Here is a 22127-nt window from a genome sequence, read left to right as displayed (position 1 = left end):
CTCTTAATATCCTAACTGACCATTTCATCTGATTTTGAAATCAGCTAGACGGTAGCGTTAAATAAATAAAGATAGGTAAATAACGAAAATGTTAAAATTATTTAACGATTTTTATTTGTCAAAATGATGATATTGAATAACATCTTATTAAAATATTATTAAAATACGCAAACTATTAAAATTATAAATACGAGACAAAAATATGTCTCTAAGGGGTAACAGGACTTTCACGAAATGAGACTTCCTTTAATCACTGCAACAATGTTTTGCGCATGAAAGCGCCGGAAGTCGGTGTAATATTGCAGCACCCTTTGCTAGAGACTAAACGAGTTACGATTTATTTTTATAGTTGCTTGGTACTTTGACGTTTAACCGTAATTTTCTCTGAAATCAAGCTCAAAGTTATACTAATTATCACATAATAATAAAACTGATTAATAATAATTTTTATATTTTTAACTTTTAAGTTGAACCATACATTGTTTATATGTGTTCTCCCTCTATTAGTTATAACGGGTAATATCCAGGGTAAACAGCGTATAGGTAGAGGGTAAATTCATGTTGCAATATTAGGGAGTTGTCGGCGTAAGAGTTGCTGCATCTGGCACGGGACAAATCACGCCTTACGAGACTGATGCCCAACTACTACTAATAGATAGCCACTGAAAGACGAAGATGTATGTAGTGTGTCCCTTGTGCATTCCTGGCTAATTAAGCCAGACAGTTCCAAAGCTCGGAAGAAGTTTCTAGGTTTCAAGGAGAGACTCTGCTCTGAGGATTTCTGATCGGAAGCCACGTTAGACAATACAAATACTAATGTATAAAATTAGTGTTCAAGAAATCGTCAAGCCTCATCAAAAAGCACATTTTACATTATTATTTTGTTTCTCTAGACAGAATAATAGACTATAGACGAATGGTTATGAAAAATTGCAAACGGGTGACTGTTTCGTAACCATCAATTACTCTTTATAACATTTATAATAGTAACAAAGGAATGCCCGTTGTTTAGTAATGGGGCATGTTATTTGATATTCGGTGACTATAGCCGTCCAGGACTGGGCGGATTTGGGCGGCGACGACAGATGCGCACGCGTTGAATCGTGTTATTCAAATTTTATATGGAATTTATAAAACAAACAGAAACATATTTAATATCAGAAATATTTGGATGGCGTTTATTTATAGCTGTAATAATGGTGGATTGACTATGACATATCTTGCAACTCATTTTTCAAAGTAAAGTGCTTTTCACGTGGGAGAGTATTTGGATATGTTTCTATAACAATAATTATAATTAACTGTTATCATTATTATGACACTTGCATTCTTGTTTTTTTATGGCTGTTGGTGATTGTTTTTTTTTAATAATTAATAAAACTGTATTTGACTATAAATTATTTTTTTATTTATTAATTTTTAATAATAAAGGTAAATAGAAGGAACTAGGCCCATATTCTTCACATCTTCAAAAGCTTAAAATTGGCTTGATGAAGGAATACAAGATGTTCATTAAGATAAAAATAATAATAAAAAAGCCCTGTTTTATGTCCATAAACTTGTTGACTTGGTGGTGGTCCATCCCCATCCCTTATTTACCCCTCTTGAAGGCTTCCTCCATCCCTTTCCAGATGCCTCTCTCTACCTTTGCTAATAGTCTGCTAGTATATTACTGCTATTTCTCTTAAATCATCACTATCCTTTTGGCATGCCCACTCTTCTCTTCTTGGGTAGTATCAATCATTAACGTATAACACCGAACAACTAAAATTATAAGGAAAATGTGATTTGTTCGTTGTGTGGAAACGTTTATAAAATCCAAGCCGCAGAACGAATTCCGTTAAAATTAATTTAAAGAAAAGAAATAAACACTAGATGAAATCCTAAAATGGGAACAATAATAGAAAAGGCGTACCCAGCGGGAGCGGCGCCGGCGCAGATTACAATAATTATGAACGCACGCGTCGCCCTCTGCGACCTAATAACTATCATTTAAGAACTAGTCACAAAACTATCGCGAAAATCTATTGTCGCCTGATGTGTGTTCACATTAACAAACTCATTTGTCAGGCTGTAATTAAAGTTTCTTCTATTTCTATGTTTAAAGATTTACGCAGAAATTTTAAGCAATATATACAGTGCGTTTTAGGAGTAACAAGATGGATAGGGGCCACCAGGGAAAAGAAAAGTAGCCGTCTTGCACGGTAGGCTTAAAGAAAGGTTGGGAGAGAAATTCAGACGAAGAATTGTACAACGTCCTTGTGCACCAATGGGCTTTGTTTTTCTTTTTAGAAGAAACCGGGTTTTCTGTGATTTTTCTCTATATAAAGCTAAGTTACAAGCTCTAAAAAATAGGGGTTGATCGTTGAGGGTAGATGATAATTAAGGGCTGTATTAATTTTTGTAGATAGATACACTTAATAAAAAACAAAAAAAAATTGATTACAAATTCAAAACCAATCCCAAACCCTTATCACTTAGGGGTTTAGATAGCAGCCTATTCGACTTACTGAATATGTATTAAAAAATCAGAAGAATCGGTCGAGCCTTTTCGGAGAAGTACAGGAACGAACATGGTGACACGAGAATTTCATAAATGAGATAATTTAATTTAATTCATTCCTTTTACAAAAGAAATAGTCGTCACATGTCACATGTAAATATTTAATTTAATATTTTCTAGTGACATGTGACGACTCCATTCAATACTGCTTAAAAGACCTGTTCAATCGTTTTTTTATGGAACAGGGGGCAAAGAGGCTCATCTGAAGATAAGCATAAGATAAGCATGGACAGTTTCAATGCCAGATGGCTAGCGAGTGCGTAGCAATGCTTATAAGATTTGGTACGCTCTTTTCTTGAAGGACCCTAAGTATACTTCAGGTTCCACATACTAAGGCAGAAACTACCATAAATAAATCACTTCTAGAATGACGGACGTCAAGGTAAATTTAAATTTTTTCCTGCTAAATGTTTAATGATTTCATCAAGTCATCAAGTCTTTGGTCTCCGGCAAGACTACATGCGATTTACGCATTACCAGAAAATGACAATTCGTTGGTACCCTTTTACGTAAGTTCAAATCATATTTTTCAAAGCATCTGTTGTATCAAACAATTTGCGTGTTCCAAAAATGCATCCTGTCATACGAAACGTATCCGCCCACGCACAGATTGGGGATGTAAAAAATGGATCAATTTTTATAATAGTCTCTAGGGTAACGCGTACTTTATTACAAACCGGAAACATTTATAACCTTTGTGCAATGAAAAACTGTTATTTTTGTGAAACTCTATATCGCAGCTGATATTATTAAAGAAATGGGAAATCTTTCTAAAAATCTGTTCATTGATGTAATTAGTTTTTGTTGCGTTTGATTTACATTCATTCAAAATGCTGAGACATTTATTTTTTTACAAAAATTCATACATTATACTTACACTCAGGCAATTCTTTAGTAATTTAATATTCAGGTATTTAGACATTTAATATTTTCCTTCACATTCATAGGTATACATTACCAAAATGAGTAAAGTAATAAATTTGATTTGATTTTTTTAACAACTTTGCTGGCTTAGTTGTCATGGTCATTGGACACTGGATTCGATTCTGGAGAAAATCGAAAGGCTCACCTGTCTAGTCTCCTATCTAGTAATATATGTATATTGAAAGACAATTTTAATTAAGAAGGTCGGCAAAGCACCCTCTAAAGCTCTGGTGTCTATGGACTGCAATGACTGCTTTTTTGGGCATCCCATAGACTCATTTTCCCCGTGTTATTATTTCTTTTCCATTAAAAAGTGAGAAAGTACATATTTTAAGCAGTGTCTTAAGCGTGTGATATTCATCCAAAGGTCTTGTGTTCGAATCACAGCTGTGCACTTTTAGGGGCCTTTTATGAATAGGTACGCTTTTTTCCTGAACGATCCTCGAAACTGAATTGGTTCGGAAATATCAGTGGGCAGCTGGTTAGGCTGGCTAGGGGCAGAAACTGCTTAGTTGTTAAGCGACGGACGTCGAGGTGATACGGTGTTCTATCTCGACGTCCGATCATAAATCATCGTACTTTTGTGCACAATTAGAACGTGGTCGAACTTGAAAATCGGCGACATATATCAGACCTACCTCACCTACTTGTCTATATAATAAAAATAATCAAAACGGATGTCATCTGAGGCAGACCATTTATTGCATTATTATTATTTCTCTTTACCATGATAAATTAATCAGCTCAAATAACAATCCCAACGACAAACACTAAGTTCAAAGAGCTTGATTACATGTGCGTTATCGGTTTATACTTGAAGTGCCCGCCCTCGCTGCGCGGCCCGCCCAAAGCGTACGCAAACACGCGCAACGTAGAAAGGGACGCGAGACTTGACTGAGCTCACACAACCAACGAACCCTACAATTAGTAGGCGAGATTCGGCCGCGGCATCGATTCGTCGCGTTAATTGTACGGAAGGATTTTCTTGATATGATTTTCCGCGTGTGCTGTGAGCAGTGATGAATTGTGCGTACTATCAACAGCATGGGGGCGGCCCCGTGCCTCATAATGTCAACAATAATTACTTCAACGAGGTAATTGTGGATTTTTGTAACCGGTTCGTTAATATGAATAATTTTAAAGTGTTAAACGGACGCATAGAACTGAAAGTTTAAGTTATTTTAAGATAAATGGCGCTACATACTCAAATAATGTAACTGCGGATTTTTGGCGATCTTAAATAAAACCTCATTTAATATAAAAATACATGCACAGACTATAAAAAACAACAAAGTTTGATTGATACTATTTTAGCTGATTCTTAAAAATTTATGTAATTTACTGTTAGTGTTTATTTATTTCCACACACATACCCACACAACACACAAGTTATTTAAAATATTCTTAACCTAGAAAGTAATAATAATTATACTTAAAAATTAATGAATAGGAAACAAAGTTAAAAGTCTATCAGGCGCCGACTTTAATCCTTTGTTAGCACCTATGTCCTTGAACCCTACGGCCCAAGGTCTACTCCTAAGGCAAAGTAATATACTTTACTTAAGTAGTTTAAAATAATTGATTCTTGCAAATATTGATACAGCAGAATTCACGAGATTTGCATTGTCCGCTATTTATTAGCAAAACGCTTTGAATAATTTTTGAAAAAAAAAACGAGTTTGCTTATCTAGCCGAAGCCGCGTACAAATTATTTAAAGAAGTCTTTTAAGTATGAGATTGTGCAATTATTTAATCAATATTAGTGTTTTTGACAGATTAAAAAGGCATTAAAGATGCATGTTAGTGTGACCATAGTATACTAAAATTGAGACGGCTAATGGCGACGTGTATCTTACTCGTGTATATACATATTAATATTAAGTTGCTCATGTTAACATTTTTTTTTGTAATGAGAAATAAAGTTCGTTAAACTAAAAAAAAGTGTTAAGTTAAAGTTACTAAGAAAGAAAATAAATAAATACCATTATTTACTGTTACCGTTATGTAGTTTGATTATAAGCACCTTGAAATAATTAAATTTGAAAAGGCGCGTATGAAATCGTCCAATGTCAATCTAAAAATTGTCTGACAGTGTTTTTAATAATATAAATGGCATCGATAAAATATCGATTCATGCTTATCGAAGATGACAATCTACGATGAATAATGAGCTTTTATAAAAAAGTTTAATGTAAAAAAAAATTACGTCATGTCAGTTCGAAAATTAATCGATTGACAGTTACTTCAATAAGTCGACTTTGACGGATTTTAAAGCACGCACTTGCGAGCCTTCTGCCAATGTCAGTGTCCATGGGCGGCGGTATCACATTAAAAAAATAGACCTCATTTCCCGCAGTTTACATCACTATCATTTCGTTCGATTTTCAACAAACTTAAAAACTATTATTTTGCCACAATGTTTTAATTGTGTCAGACAAAAATGATTTATGGTACTCTATCTATGGTGCTTTATTTTATTTGGCGTCTCAAATAAAAAGTAATGTAAACACATTTTTTAAAATTATATACCTCTCATTATATCTTTTATTAAAGTTTTTCTCTTTGATTATTGTTATTTTGTGTGTTTATGTGTGTGTGTGTTTTTGTTTGTAATAAATAATATGTCTATGTCTATGTCATGTAGGCTCAAAAACAAATTAATTTTACCAGAACTAAATTTTGATAGATGGATGTGGCCAATGGAAAGTCGTATTATTTTGTATCTTCAGTATTCAAGGTTCTTAATAATTTAATAACCACGGTAAGAAATCAGTAAATAAAAAAAATAAAGTAAGGTAGAAGTTCGAAGGTAATAATTGTGTCATACAAATTTCTTCGCCGGTCAAATGCCTCCCTCTTTTGGGAACCATAAAGTGACCTCTTTAGGTCTAATTATGCTTTTCACTGTCGTCCTCCCATCTTCTTGATTCAGGTACATTTCTTGTTTACTATTTGGTACCCGTAAAGGAACATTTATCTACACTTCTCAAGTTTATGCGAAAATTATCTGAGTAATAGGTACTTACAAAATTCAATTAATGTTTGAGTACCAAATGTAATAAAATTTAATTTGTTTATTATATCATTTATGAAGAAATTTTTGCATGAAATTATCTAGAATATTCAACATCATCACCAACTTTCTCTCGATAGAGCATACATACTCGAATAAGAAGGCATATATTATAATATTATATATAATATACTCCGAATGTGCTTATTATACAATAATTGCTTTTCCTATCTCAGTTAAGTATTTCATCATCTAACCTTACGAGATTATGGGAATTAAAAATTTGCCCCCAAAAAGGGCAGTGATCGCAGCCCAAAGACGCCCATTTTTAGTGGGTGCGTTGCCGGCCTTGAAAACCTAAATATAACGAAAGCGAGCAAAATACGAAAATATTCCAAAGAATTAAGATTCTAGAAATAAAATAAGCCTAATAAAAACACAAAAATGTGGTGTCATGGAGCCACTGGAGTACGTTCCCATTTAAAAGCTCTCTTCTCTTTTTGAGTCAAAAAGCTCACCATTTCTATAATTAAATATAAATAACGTACTTTATAAATACAATAATACAATAAGCCGGCTCACACGATACACAAAAGCTAAATGTCTTAACAAAAGCACACCTTGACAAAGAAATAATGCGAATTAAACATTTAATTGGTGTGATTACACACAAATACCGCCCGTGGTCCTCTCACAGCCCTAAAATTGATATTTGATCTCTGATTTATTAGCTTGAGATATTTTTATAAATTAGCAAAGTAAGAAAGTAAGAGAAATTGTCGGGTGATTAGATTTTTTGTGACAAGGCGATTTTTTTTGTGGTTTATTGAAGAACCAATACTAATACACCTAAACCTGAAAAACAATGTATTTTCTAAGATATGTCCAAATTGAGATCGAATCTTATTCTATTTAGAACAGAATTGAACATTGTCGTTATTTACTCATTCCCAAGGTTCAAATCAGAATTATTCAAGTTTCGTCTGTGAAACGAAACCTAGGTGCCCTCAATTAAATGTTTCATGATTAAACACTAGCACCAAAATTTGAAGTACGCACATTGTTTTTATTATTTGTAAAATGTATGTTCACCGTAATTATCAAGTATTCTAGATACGATTGAAACTAAATTTAAATAAAAATGAAATAAAAAATGAAAAATATAATACTCAGTTACAAAATTATTTTTATTCAAACATATAACAATATTACAAATAAAAACAAGCAACATACATTAAGGGTATCATTAAAAAACGAATGGTAAGTGGAACAAAATTAAAATAACAAGTAACACTGAAATGTAATGCACTTACAAAATTTCCAAAATATAAATAAAATGAACAATAGACTAGAGATATTACGGTTCTTGAATTACAATGCAATACAAAGGAATGAAAAAATATATGGATTACAAACGTCAAGACAGAGCATAATAGGATATGGTTAAGAAGTGGCTGTGTAGAAGACTTTTAAGCGAGTTTAGAGAGGAATATCCGGCAGACTGCAGGTGGCAGCTCTGATAAGATCAACCAAATAAACAGATTATACTTTTCAACATTGACATTGTACCCACTCCGCTTTGCGACCCAAAACATTTCCGCCTCCGAAACGAGAAACTTCCAACTGACCCCCAGGTCGAAGTTTCTCGACAAGACTTAACCGTAGTGTTTGTAGAAAGTCGAAAATTAAATTTGTATGAGAATGACAGTTCCTGTCGACACATTTTCATAGAAATGTAACTAGTTCTCGACTTTAGTTTAAGTAGAGGTATCGTCTGTGCCTTTTCCCTGACACATTTTTGTCATTTTACTCTTAAATAAATGTTTCTTAGATTAATTCTGCCAATGATTCGATGATATATGACGAATTAGAAATAAACAATTGAAAGTTTTCGGATTAAAATATTATATTTCACTTATAGAAAAATATATACTTATACTAATTGTATATTACAAGAAACAAAATATTTATTAGTATGTAAAAATAAAGCAATTTTGCTTACAGTTATATGTATAAGACAAAAAAGAAAAGATAACACGAACGACAACAATGAATATAACTGAATTTTATCAATTAACACACAAATCTATATTTTATTGTTTTATAGATTTATGTGTATGTAATTAACTTACATTATTACATTTAAATTTTGAACACTAAGGGTGTGTTTCACAATGTATATATATGATAAGTTCCAAATGAACTATACTTACTGGTAGGATAAACAGTATTGTTGCGTTTCACGACTGTCAGATAGCGTTATTCGTCATGATATGCTAAGTTTCTTATTCGGAACTTTTATCTTCCAAATAATTTATGTGTTGCATAGCTATTTGGTACTTTATCCATACATTGTGAAACAGGCCCTAAGAATAATATACATGTCACGATGATACATAGGAGTTATAGTTAGCGCGAAGTCCCGAGTCCTGAGTACCCGAAATATTATTCAAACGTTTTGAGGCTTCAACTCACCACATCTTATAAGGCAATTATCATAATGTCGGTCGAGTCATCACAATTAAATACAATCCTTTTAAGGCGGGTTACGTAAGTGCATCTGATGCATATATGTTGTAATTATATCAATTTAGGAAATTGGTCATAAGTATGTTCTGGTTAATACCGAGAGTCTAGTTTATTATAGATCTTCCAAAAATCTGCGTTTGAATTGGTCTAAAAGCGTCCGTCACACTCTTCCTCTCTTATCTACGTTACTATTTTCCAATCTTACCCCGCGATATCTTGTATTTCATCTTCCCAGATGGGCATCCTCTCCTGTTTCTTCCCGCGTCATTCCAAGTAAGAAGTTGGTCTTATGCATAATACTAAATATCGGCCTGGCCCAGTTTATATAGTCTAACACAAATCTTTTATCTTTATCATAGTTTACATTTATATATAAATTTTATAATTAAATATATAAAGTATTTTTATGTGCATGTCCTGGTTAAGTATAGCGGATATTTAAGACAAATTCGGATTACAATAATTCTCTATGGAGCATCATATTTTCGTTCAGCGAAACGAAACCACATGCGCAAATGGTACCTATCTACTACGGCGAGTCTACATATTCAACCACTTTGAATGTCCAGAACCTTGACCAGATATGTACGTGGACTCAGTTTCCGCACTTAGATGCCCATTTGGTGCGTAAAGTCATGGCTAATTAAGCCAGCCTAGCTCCTTCCAGACGTTTCCTGGGCACTTCGCAGGCATCGCCGAGTGACCTCAATAGTCACGTATAAAAATAGGTTATATGAATGAACTGTCAAATTGTGATATGTTCTGTCGCTATGTAGGAGGTTTTAATGTTACGTAATTAATTAGAATTTAGCCTTTGTTTCTTGAAAATAGATGAAAATATCAAGGCAATTTGGTCATTCATCAGTTGTTACCAAAAATTAACGTTACCCTGATGGTTTAATTCTGTCGCTATCCCATTCTTGTTTCAGCGGTAATAGACTAGACTAGGGCTGACAGCTTAATTTAGATATTTAAAAATGTCGTAATCAAGATTTTTAACAAACAATAAATAATAATCAGAGTCGAGACTTAACTAAGATACACCTTCTACATATAGGTCTCAATCTTCTTTGACTTTCATAGTATGAGCTACCTATATATATTTTCTTTTTTAACACAACTATAATTAAAAAAAAACTTATCTGTGAATAAATTTTGAAAACACTTGTATATAATTTCTACGAACATATGTTGTATTTGTGATGTATCTGCCATGATTCCTTATTTAAAAATTCACTATACTCTAATTGCCGTGTATATATGTCTTAGGAAAAAAGATAGGACAGTCTTAGTCTATGACTAAACTACTAAAATTCTATAACACAGTCGACAGCCCTAGTTGCGGGTGGGAAGGGAGAGGAGAGGTCTTGCAATTACGGGGCCCATAATTACAGGGCTGGCAGCCGCTCGGCGCCGAAACCGACCGACTCTTGCCATAATTAAAAACGTTCCGAATTAAATTTGCTCGGACTTATGATATTAACTTTTTAGATGCTTTCTAATTAGTTTTTATTCATGAATAGACCTTCAGCTGAGCCTTTAATTATTTGCGAATTGTGAACTCATTACCGTAAAACACATATTGTTTATAATTTATTAATTAAAATTACAAACTTTCATACCTACTGTATATATTTTATTTAAAATTTCTTAAACAACATGTTAAAATAAAATTGTATTAGAAGTTGAGCAAGGAAAAATAAGCAACCAAAAAAAATAATCACTAAAACTAAATAGAAACATGACCCTCATCCAGAGTATGATAAACAAAGTTACGGTAATAGAAAGATTATTGTAAAATATATCAATACATATCAATATTTGACATTAGTTTGTAAGAGCGAGATATCCTATAGTTTATAGCTTATGTTTAATAGATATTACTACTGGCGACATTGTGTCATAGTTAGGTTTCCATATTACTTTGCTAGGTGTCATCCGTTTTTTTTATTCATGGCCCGCACGGTTTGTGCATTGTGGTCCAGGGTCAAAAATCGTTTGTTTTATATTTTTTAAGTTTCCCAGAAGTTTGTCATTTACTTATTAATTTGCATACGCGAAAACATTTAGCAATTGGTTATGAACGTGTCATTGACTTGAATGGCGACTTCATGTACTGTTTATCTCAGATCTTTTAGGAGTTTTAATCAAGTTAAAGTTTCCCTTGCATTGCGTCGCCATAGTATTTGGATGTTAGTCTATCTCAATATTAAAAATATTTTATAGTACATTTTATTTTATACCAAATTTTATTGATACAATTGTTTTTTCTAGGTTAGTATCGACAACGCGGATCACAAGGATATGAAGATCTTAGTAAGTACTAATTTTTCTAAACAATTACTTAGTACTCACTAATATCAGGGAATCAATGTTTCATAATAAATTTTACTGTGAAGGCGATAGGGCCTTAAGCTATCATGTCATTTTTAAGAATAGAGTAGCTTTTCTAATATATTTTCATTACTCATTTTAACGTGTTCTTTGAGAGCAAAAATAAAATCACGTAGGCAGAAAGATACAAAAATCAACCTTTGACCTTATTTTTTAGCGCACAGCATCCTTGATATAACACAACATCACGATCATCGTAAATTAGATCGGAACGAATAATAAAATCGATAATTTAGTTTGATTTGTCGTGTTGATGTTCCATTGACGCTGTGAAATGTATTGTGAGAGGCGATGGTGATTGATTCGTTACGGCACGCCGCAAGGCCGGCTCCATAAAGTATTATAAAATAATAGATTAGCTGGCTTTGCTTGGTGTAGTTTTTATTAATTTCAATTCTTTTATTTATTTAAAACAATATTTTTTTTATATAACAGAGGGCAAACAAGCATCATCTGTGTTAATAATACGGCTTCCCATACACATTCCCAGAGGCCTCGCAAGTGCGTTGCCAGCCTTTTAAAAATTGACCCGCTTATTCGAAAGATTCATCTTCCAGTAGAGCCAATTCCAATAGCGGCAGTGCGCGGGAAATACCTACTGTCTTAAATAACGCTCAGTTGTGGAACGACGGATAACGAGGTGATACCTACCAGTAAAATGCTTTATTCTGCCTCGACATGATGATGAAACTGTATTCTAAATTGAGGAGCACTGAAACTGCAGCATTTCGGACTCAGCAAATGTCAAAACTACCATGAGGTAGTCATACCATGAAATATATGATAGCATCAGTTTAAAAATTACATAACTTTCATGTTATTTTCTCAAATTCGTAGTAATTAAAACAGCTAAGTATATAAATGTTTTATTTTTTTATTTTACGTACTAATAATGAAAAAAATTACAAACTGTTTTTTTCTTAACGTACGCTCGCGTTGCCATTTTAAATATTTTTATCGTGGAGCATATTATGCGGAAATTACGGCGTTAAAATGGCAACATTTTTGGCTATTCATAATTTAGGGTTAAAAGGTATAAATGTCTCTCGGTGATGATTGAGCATTACTATTAACGCCAATTGTTTTTATGCTCATTTAGGGCAAGACTCAGAGTCGAGACTAAGCGCTACGTTTGACTCAGATTTTAAAAAAAATATTGAATTTTGTAATCCAAACTTAAAGATTTTTATTTAAAAAAAACTTATTAATTTAAACGAATTACTAACTGGATTAAATGACGCGTGATACCGATTACCAAACTAAAGGAACAATAAGCAATTGATTTCAATTGAATTAATACAAAGATTTTACATACAATGCGCATTGAAAACTGCAAAAGCACACGCGACGCCGCAGGCATTTTGCAATGTACGTGTGGCCAATTCGTGTTCTATTGCACAGTTCAACGCCTTCAAGTTAGAGTTACACGGTTATATTGTGTAACTATTTCGTATACATTTCTTCTGATTAGTTTATATGTTAGTAAATTTAAACTAAAATACATTGTTTAAATATCGAAGGAAAGGGGTGGGACAACAGATGTTAACACCAAAGTGAACGGACGAGAATTTAGAATTCTATTTTTAAATGCCCGTTAAAATGTTAGTACTAAAATTTAAAATTCGAATTTCACATTTTCGTCATATTTTGCGTCCTACTTGTAATAGTAATAATAAATTGTTTCGTTGTAATTCTGATATTACAGTGCTTATATATTAATATTATAGAAAGTATATAGATTTTTGTATACAGATACATACACAGATATTGTAGGTATATAAAGTGAACTGTCTATCTGAAAACCTCCCTAAAAACCATAAAACTTTACGATACATAAGATGTGTAGGAATTCATGGCCCCCAAAGTGGCCGTCAAAACCTGCTACCCTTATGTAAACGTAAACTCTTGAGGGTTTCGCCTGACCGAGGGCAAATCTGGCTACTCCTCTTGAAATATCGCTTTCAGGGGTTCTATTTGTATCGGTTAAGGATAAAGATTCTTTTTCGGTTTATTTAACGTAGCGATAATGTTGATTTACATATGTATATATCATCTGTGCCAACTTTAATCTGACACACACATACTTATGTTACATAAAATTCTTATTACTAATAAAATGGTCTAACATTCGATATATACATAAGAGTACACCCTTTCCTTGGTAGAATTGGTTATCCTTTAACATAGTCGAGGTTTGATTCACGACCTGAGCAACATATCAAGCAAATAAAGCGTTCACTTTAGTGTCAGTTAAATCGAATGATTGTCGGCAAAGCCGGCGTCGCCAGTTTCCGTAAGTTAGCTCAATTTCCGCCGGTCATTTACCGACATCCAATACTCTAGCGTCTATGACGCTTTCCATTCGAAAGCGGAGGTTGTGTTTTCAAAGCATATAAGTTAGATGTATAAGATGTATCTGTCGTGACTTTGTACGGCTTGAAAATTGTTATATTTTGTATTTTGGAAGTATCAGGGTAATTTCACATCAGACGTCATCAATACAAAATACCGTATTACATTGACGTCCGTCGTTCCACAACTGATAGTTTCTTTAGGAAATTTTTGCGGGTACAAACACTATGTGGAACCAGCTGCCCACTGAAGTAGATCTCTGGAAGATATGATCTCCAATACCTAGAGAGAAGAGAGTACTCATATACTCATGAAAATGAGTGTCCATAGGCTGCGATGACGACGATCAGGATATTTCATTTGCATTTAACACTCGCTTGAACGGTGACGGAAAACCTCGTGAAGATATCTTTCATCTTTCCATCTCAGACCCAAAACTTAGCAATAAAAAAAACTGCCAGTTCTCAAATCAAGGGCGTATAACGGAAGAGAAGAACTGGCAATTAACTCTCCACCACTCTGTAATCGCCAAGTTTTTTTTTACACAACGTTTGTAAGGAGCTGCTACCATTACACCATGTCATTACATCTTAAGTAATAAATAATAATAAAATAAATTAAAAACAAAGATTTGTCCTCTATCAACAGTAGGCATTGACCGAACGTGATAGAGACTCACTGTGGACGCCCTCTGCCCCACCTAGGGGTTATAGGACATTAACTAACTAACTAACAAACTAGCAGTAGGCATGGTGAAATAGAAGCACGCACTTACATTCTCGTGGGAACTGCTGCTTCTAATATACTTGCCTAGTAAAAAATCATAAAAAGTAATTGGTAAACCTATGGGGGTTTTTGAAATGAACGCCAGGTTATGTACTCTGTAACATATGAAATCCCTAGGTAATTCGATTTGCCGATCACACCCACCGTAATTTTGCATCTCAGCGTGAGATTCGAGTTGAAATTAAAACGTTTATTACATTTTCGCACGATGGGTGAATTTTATCTCGTTAGGAACACGCCTTCAGCCCCCGAATATCGCCCCATTTTGAATATTATGACAGACAATTTCACCCTCTATTTATACACCATAAAGACTAATTCAGTGTGCGTGAAAGTGATGATATTTTCATGTTATGCGTGTCATAAAACTATTAGACAGTTTACCTATTCTCAAGCTGTCTTGAGCAAGGGGTCAGGGGCTTTTTGTGCCCGTTTTTTTATGTGCCATTAGGAATTATTTGGTCGATGTGAGCATTATTTCATTATCTTTAACACCTTGTTGCGTTAGAGGGTTCGAACAGATGTTTTTTCAAAATTACTTTGAAATTAAAAAACGAAAATTTACGTGGAAGATGGATTCCACTAAGTGACTTTTGGGTGATTCCGTTCTTATTTTTGTCGTGAAAAATAAAATTATTTAAAAGATATTAGAAATTTGTCACAAAATTCATTTATTTAAAGTTATAAACATTCTTTAAACAAAGTACTTGCCTAACGTAACAACGAAGCTAACAAAGAATTAGAAGAAAAGTTTATGCAAATCAAGAGTCGAATAAAATGGAGTCTTGGTCGATCGATACGACCTTGGGGGCGGGGCTTCGCGTGGGCAGGGTTAAGTAAGGCCGACCCGCCCACCGCCCGCAAGCGCACAAAGCCAATGTTCGCGCGCTGCGCTCTAGCACCGACGTCATGTGCCGCGCTCCTCGCGTCCATCACAAACAGTGCAACCATCTGTCAAGTCATTCCAAATTTGAATTTATGTCAATTTTATCGGCAGTTATGTGTTAGTGTTCTGTGGACAAAATGATCACCGATATGTACGCGCCGCTGCCGGCGCCTAATAAGACAATTGTGAGTTTTTATATTATTAATTTAGTAGTCTGTGAAATGTATACATTACAGATAACGTTAGGACAATTTTAAGTATTCATATATTATAGACAGCGTTAAATACGCATAATATGATCTAGCTATTTGGTTAAATAACTTTATAAAATATTTAATACAAGATATGGTTATATTACTAAAAGTTAATAATACTACATAGCTTGACATAGAATATTAATTTCCGTAACTCAGTTGATGCTTTTAATTTCTATAAGTATTTAAAAAACATAGATTATAGATCTAAATAACCGAATGCCGTTCTATACATACCTATAGATTTAGAAATATTTCTTAAACAATAGAGCTAAAAAGTCCATAGACAAATACTATATATTAATAATATAGATAATTTGTTTATAAGGTAACAAAAAAATTAAACAGATAAAGAAAATTGTCTACACCAGTAACACAAAATTAATTCATTCGAAAAATATATGTCTTCGAACAAATTTCGTGAATGATTTTGACACATCGAACAATTGTTTTCACCGAGAACAATGCTGTATTGTTCTGTATCGATTGAATTCTCTATTCAGCTTACAATCTCATCGAATAATACATGATTTTATCTAAATTGTATTAAAAGTAATTGATACTTCCAGTTTAAAGATAATCTTGCTTTGGGTTTTTGTTATTATTGTAACAGGCTCGTGAACCCATCAAACAAACACCTATTTTGTCCCAAGCCCCATTGGGAAGTTAATAAGTTTTTAACTATGTATTAGACAAGTAGATAATACAGTTACGAATAACGAGACGGCTTTTTATCCCGGAGAACTTAGGTCAAATCATCATCGTGAGGAAACCGACATGCTTTAGCCAAAATAGTGTGTTTATATGTGTGTGTTTTTTTTGTAATAAATAATATGTCTATGCCTAAAATAGTTGGCAGTGTGTGCCAGACACAGACGGCTGATCACCTACTTGCATATTAGAAATGTTTACGTAATAGATACAGAAATCTGACGCCCAAAACTAGAAGATGGTAGCGCCATTGTTAAAAAAACAAATTTGATTTTTTATTTTATAAGGATAAAATTTTACAAGACTTAATACTTAGGTATAATGTTTACGTCCTACATTTTTAGTCGGAGTGTTAAAGCTGATTTATCTCATTACTGATGGGGATTGGGACAAAACATTTCTGCATTCCTATCATTGCGAAAAGCCAAAACAAGATCTTTTGGAGTTTCATCAACAAAGCTTCGCCAAAATTTTGCACATCTAAGCCAAAAGTAAGAGCATCAATCAGTATTATCATTGAACCTATTATGGTCTTAGATTTTTTTTGGCCATTCTCGGGCCCAGCGTGAAGTCTCAAGCGTGAATAGCATTGTGGCAACGAGCCGACTTTTATGCGACCTAAATGGCTGTTGTGGGGATTAGTTCGGCTTTGTCATTCCGAGTGCCATTCGACAAATCCATTGAATGACATTTCGCATAATGCACTCAGTTTTTGTTGGATTAACTGGCCACTTTGGGTGCTAACTGCTAAGCATCCAGTTCCGGAGAGCTTTATATCATCAAATTCAATTCTTGAAAGGCCGGCAACGAACTTGCGAGCCTTCTGACAATGTGTGTCCATGGGCGACGGTATTAACAAAAATCAAATCAAATCAAAAATCAATTATTCATATAGGTAACATAATGTACACTTAGGAACGTAAAAAAAAGAAATATATATTAAATAATTCTACTTTTAGATTTACTGCCAGTTCTGGTGCGTAGAACGGAAGAGAAGAACTGGCAATAAACTCTCCGCCTCTCTTTTTAATCGCCAAGTTTTTTTTACACAATGTTTGTAAGGAGCTGCAACCATTACACCTTGTTCCATATGACATCTTGGATCAATGTAATATTGAATAACATCAGGTGATCTCTGCCCGTTTGCCTGCTATTACATCGAAATGTTTTGTAGCCTTTATTTTCTACACTGGCTTGCCGACGGCGTGTCACAGGAGGCTGAGCACCCACTTGCCTATTAGATTAACAAATTATCAAAGAACAGAAATCTCAAGCTCTGTATAAAAGGGTTGTAGTGCCACTGATTTTCTTTATATAGGTAACAGATACAGTCGTAAATTAAGTTAATAAACTAATTAAAATATTTGTCACATATATATGAATCCGGAACGGTAGCGGTGAGCCATTTGTCTTTTTTATCGCCGCTGCGTCGTGTTTAACCCGTTCATTGACAAAAGGTATTTAAATTAAGCTGTCAGGAAATAATATTTAGTGCGCAAGCGACATTCCTAACGTTCTTGTTACAGTTTTAGAATATACTATGTAATGTGGGACAATTTTAGATGCAAGCTTCGCTTTGGGATCGATACAACAATCAATATCGGTATGGGTTACAGAATATCGGTGCTGTGTTATACGGTCTCTTTATCGTCAATTTATCATATTTGTGTATGGTTGAGTTGGTAATATGACATATTTTACTATCATAAATAATATTTATTTCCAACACACAAATATACAGTATTTACAATATTCTTAAACTACATCGTAATAATAATAATAAGTTCGGACAACAAACATGTCTATTTTTCATTAAAAACTAAACAAACTGGCACTCTTTTAAGTTAACTCTTTTGTCTCTGTTTTTCAAATTGCGTTTATGCTTTGTGGAAAAGTGACAGAAAACGATTGTTAACCACGGCTCTTTGACTAATATGACTAAGAACTTATCTACTTTTGCAATAAGTAAAATAAATTGATCTAGTAATGCTAATTAAAAAAATTGCGTCGAAAATGTTTATTACTTGACGGTAGTAACAAAACACAAACATTTGACGGTAGCCACGAAAAATCGCATACGAGCTTAAACAAACGCTAATTATAAATGGCTGTAAACGAGAAGAATTATTTTAGAATTATTTATGGGATCGTCCGTTAGCGCGTGTCCGCCGCCAAACAAATTTAACTATGTACAGAACTTCAGCAGTTATTTTTTATTTATTTAAGTAATTATATTTTTGCTCTTAAATATTGTTATATACGTCGTTACAAGAAGGACCATGAGACACTTATGAAAATATGTTATAGAAAGGATATACACGTGTGGAAATGATATGAGAACTTAAGAAGGACCAGCGCAAGCCAGATCCATGCAACTTCCTCACAGTCGAGTAGACTGCAATATCAGCACAAAACTTACGAAGGAATTATGTATGGAGGAAGTGGCATGGGTGTGGATCTATTTACAATGCAAATAAATAACTATGTATGTAGGAATAAAGAAAACAACAATCATAAATACAGCAACGTTTTTAAATCGATTCGTCTGAAAGGTGTTGCTGAAAATATCCGCTGATACATCACAGTTTTATTGTAAATACAATAACTATAAGAACAATAACAATTAATATATAAAATTAAAATAAAATATTTAAAGTTGTGATACTGAAGTAGTTTATTTGGACTATTTTTGGTGACAAATTCAACTCATACTCAACATAACTTTATTCATATAGGTAACCAAGTACACTTATAAACATCAACAGGAAAGATTGAAAATTGCTAAATTTACATTTACTACCAGTTCACAAGTATGACTTAGAGTGGGCGACAGGAACTGGCAATAAACTTCGCCATTCTTTTTAATCGATAAGTTTTGCGTCATACACACTGTTGGTAAGGCAAAGCAGACATTAATTAACCTTGTTGCAAAAAAGGTTTTATCTATTTTAAGTAGCCTAGATCGCTAGGCGAATTGAATTTAACACTTGCTTGACTGAACTTATCCATGAATCAATATAAAGCGCTAAGTATAACTTCAGTAAGTATACCTTATTCGTTCAAAAATACATATTTTTAAGTCGATGGGAATAAATATTTGTCGTAGTAGACATGGGGAGAAATTGGCTGTGCCAGAAATTTATCTGTATAGGAAAAAAACATTTTGTATGGCAATCAAAGTTTAGAATAATTTACCAAAAACATTAAAAGATACTCCGAGTAGAGTTTTTAAAAATTGATATAATTTTATTTATTAGTTACGTGAATTATTAGAATTAACATTAATTTGATAACGTATAATCTGATATGTATCATACAAATAATTTAAGTAAAATGTAAAATTTGTTATCACATGTGCGGCAGACTTTCAATTGTACCACCACAACTACCATAAATAAGAATTATTAAAAATCCAAAGTTTTTGACACAAAAGTCTTATGTTTCGTCTCCTTACAGGTCACAGGCCAGTACGGAATGGTTTATATTATGGCGTTTCTGGTGACTTCTTTCACAGCGTAAACTAATAGAAAAGAGTACTTTGTTTAAGTCTGCAATCAGAGTCAGTACTTTCTGTAGTAGATTTTAATTTATGGTTTTTTATAGAAAAGGAGGTGGTCAGAAGGCTCACCTGATATTAAGCGATACCGTCGCCCATGGGCACTCTCAATTTCAGAGAGTTCGCGAGTCCGTTGCCGGCCTTTTAAGAATTGGCTCTTGTTTCAAACATTTCAACGGGCAATGGGTTATGATTAATCTACGGTAGTCTACGATTTTCGATTTTAGTCTATGGATATGATTAGTCTATGGTAGTTTGCCATTCGATTAGATGCAATCCATAAAAAGGGGTAATTACGATAATGATATAGCAATACAGGAACATCCCGTCTTTACATGTCGTTGACTGAATTAATATAGCAGTCAGCATTAATTTCAACCTCCATTGGGATATGCATAACGTTTAAAATATATAGAAAAACAGTTAAATGGCCTGACCACACTTCCTGCCGCAACCGCAGCCATTTTATATAGCTTGTTAGAAGTCCTACTGGGGTTTGGTATCAACGTTATTAAGACTATGGATTTTACCAAACATAACCGACTTGAAGGTGAAAAGTAAAGGAGCTTTCCGCTACTTCTTTCTTTTTCTTTACCAATTCTTAAAAGACTGAGCACTTGCGAGCTTTCTGGCTGTTTGGCATGATGATGGTGATGGATGAGTCTTCTGCCCCCCGTCTTCAGCTTTATTAAAACAAATTGTTTGCTATGGAATATAAGATACAGATATCACTAAGAATTGGTGTCAAACTTATGATCTAAATATAATAAAAAATAGATATAATAAAAAACAAATTCAATGTTAGGTTATTTTCCAAGTATTGTCGTATTGTAGCTTTGAGGCACATAAAGATTTTGTTCACATTTGTTAAAGAAATAACTTAAGTTCTTGAGTTTGTTTTCTTTTGACAGTTGTGCGAAACGTAAATGTGAGAAGTCGTTAAAGGGCTGCAAAAAGGTGCATATTTAATCATACACTTCTCGCATATTGTAAAAACATTACTAATAAGATTACGTCAATTTAAACATATTTGAGACCTCGGTACATGTTGTGAAAGATTCATATTAAACATTTTGATTTAATTTTGATTATTATGTATAAGCATTATGGTGACTGATTTTCAGGCCTACATTTTGTTGAAGAGTTTTTTTTAAACTAACTATATATTAGGGTTTATAGAACAATTTTGATAAATTTGATAGTATTTTACATTCACAAAAACGGCTTTAGCATAGTCTAGAGAGAGTTTCTATTAACCGCCGTCCATGGACACCTGCAATGCATAGGTGCTTACGGGTGTGTTGCCGGCTTTTAAGGAAATGATACGCTCATTGGGTACGCTATCGGATTCATTTTAATTTTTAATATCAAAAAATATTAAACTGATTCAGTTGAATACTGTTTTTTATAGGGGGCAAACGGGCAGGAGGGTCGCCCACGAACAATGCCGACAGTTCGCGAGTGCGTTGCCGGCCTTTTCAAATGTTAGCTTTTTGATGCGTCATTATTTGTCCATAATTATATACAATGTTTTTGTTGTGGTATAGGATTTTTAATTCACATTTCGCTTGTGTATGCTTGAGTTCGGTGAAGGTAATATCAAGCGAATAAAACTTATGAAAAATATATTATAAAGAAAAGCAATTTAAGCCGTCAAAAATGTCGCCTCTTTCCTTGTTACTATATTTTGCCATCCTCTATGAACGTTTTGGTATTACCTCTCTTTAAAATATTCGTGAAACAAAACATACGCTTCAACCCTTTAAGGTCTGGGCCTCAGATTTCTGAATCTGTTTCATAATTGGTCAATCTAATAGGCAAGTAGATGATCAGCCTCCTGAGTCCTGTGCCTCACGCCGTCGACTTTTCGTGTCAATCCGACGGATACCCGGATTTCCTAATCCGTTCGACTGTTGAATATGCACTTAAAATGTCCATTGGTGAATAGCCGGGGATCGAACATACGACCTCATATGAGTCGCAGGCTGAAGCCAGGCCAACACCGCTTTTAAGATTTCTTTATTACTATATTATTTACTTTTCAATTTAAAATGAATCTTTTGAACTCACCGCTCTAATTGAGGTCGAAATTAACCAATCCATCCCTTGAGAATAAGATAAGTCATGTCGTCGGCTTCTGAATGGGTTTTATATTGGTC

The 22127-nt window shown here is 33.8% G+C and overlaps 1 protein-coding gene across 5 annotated transcripts in view; it reads left to right on the top strand.

The window, feature by feature from the left end:
• Positions 1–22127, top strand: part of LOC110994613 (transcription factor Sp9) — a 78704-nt gene that overhangs the window by 39890 nt on the left and 16687 nt on the right. The window contains exons 1-2 of one of the 5 annotated variants that reach the window (XM_022261374.2): positions 4423–4581; positions 11304–11345. The exons of 1 other annotated variant lie outside the window; for it this stretch is intronic. In XM_022261374.2, coding sequence (XP_022117066.2) covers positions 4507–4581; positions 11304–11345 — 117 coding nt within the window. In that variant the 5' untranslated portion in view covers positions 4423–4506. Of the gene's footprint in view, positions 1–4422; positions 4582–11303; positions 11346–15455; positions 15633–22127 lie in introns of those variants that run through there. 3 more of the 5 variants (XM_022261375.2, XM_045628974.1, XM_022261376.2) reach the window with 3 other exon arrangements.

Source organism: Pieris rapae, chromosome 7, assembly GCF_905147795.1.
Source record: "Pieris rapae chromosome 7, ilPieRapa1.1, whole genome shotgun sequence".
Taxonomy (NCBI): domain Eukaryota; kingdom Metazoa; phylum Arthropoda; class Insecta; order Lepidoptera; family Pieridae; genus Pieris; species Pieris rapae.
The sequence above is the reverse complement of the archived record's forward strand: the minus strand, read 5'-3'. Positions and strand labels throughout refer to the sequence as shown.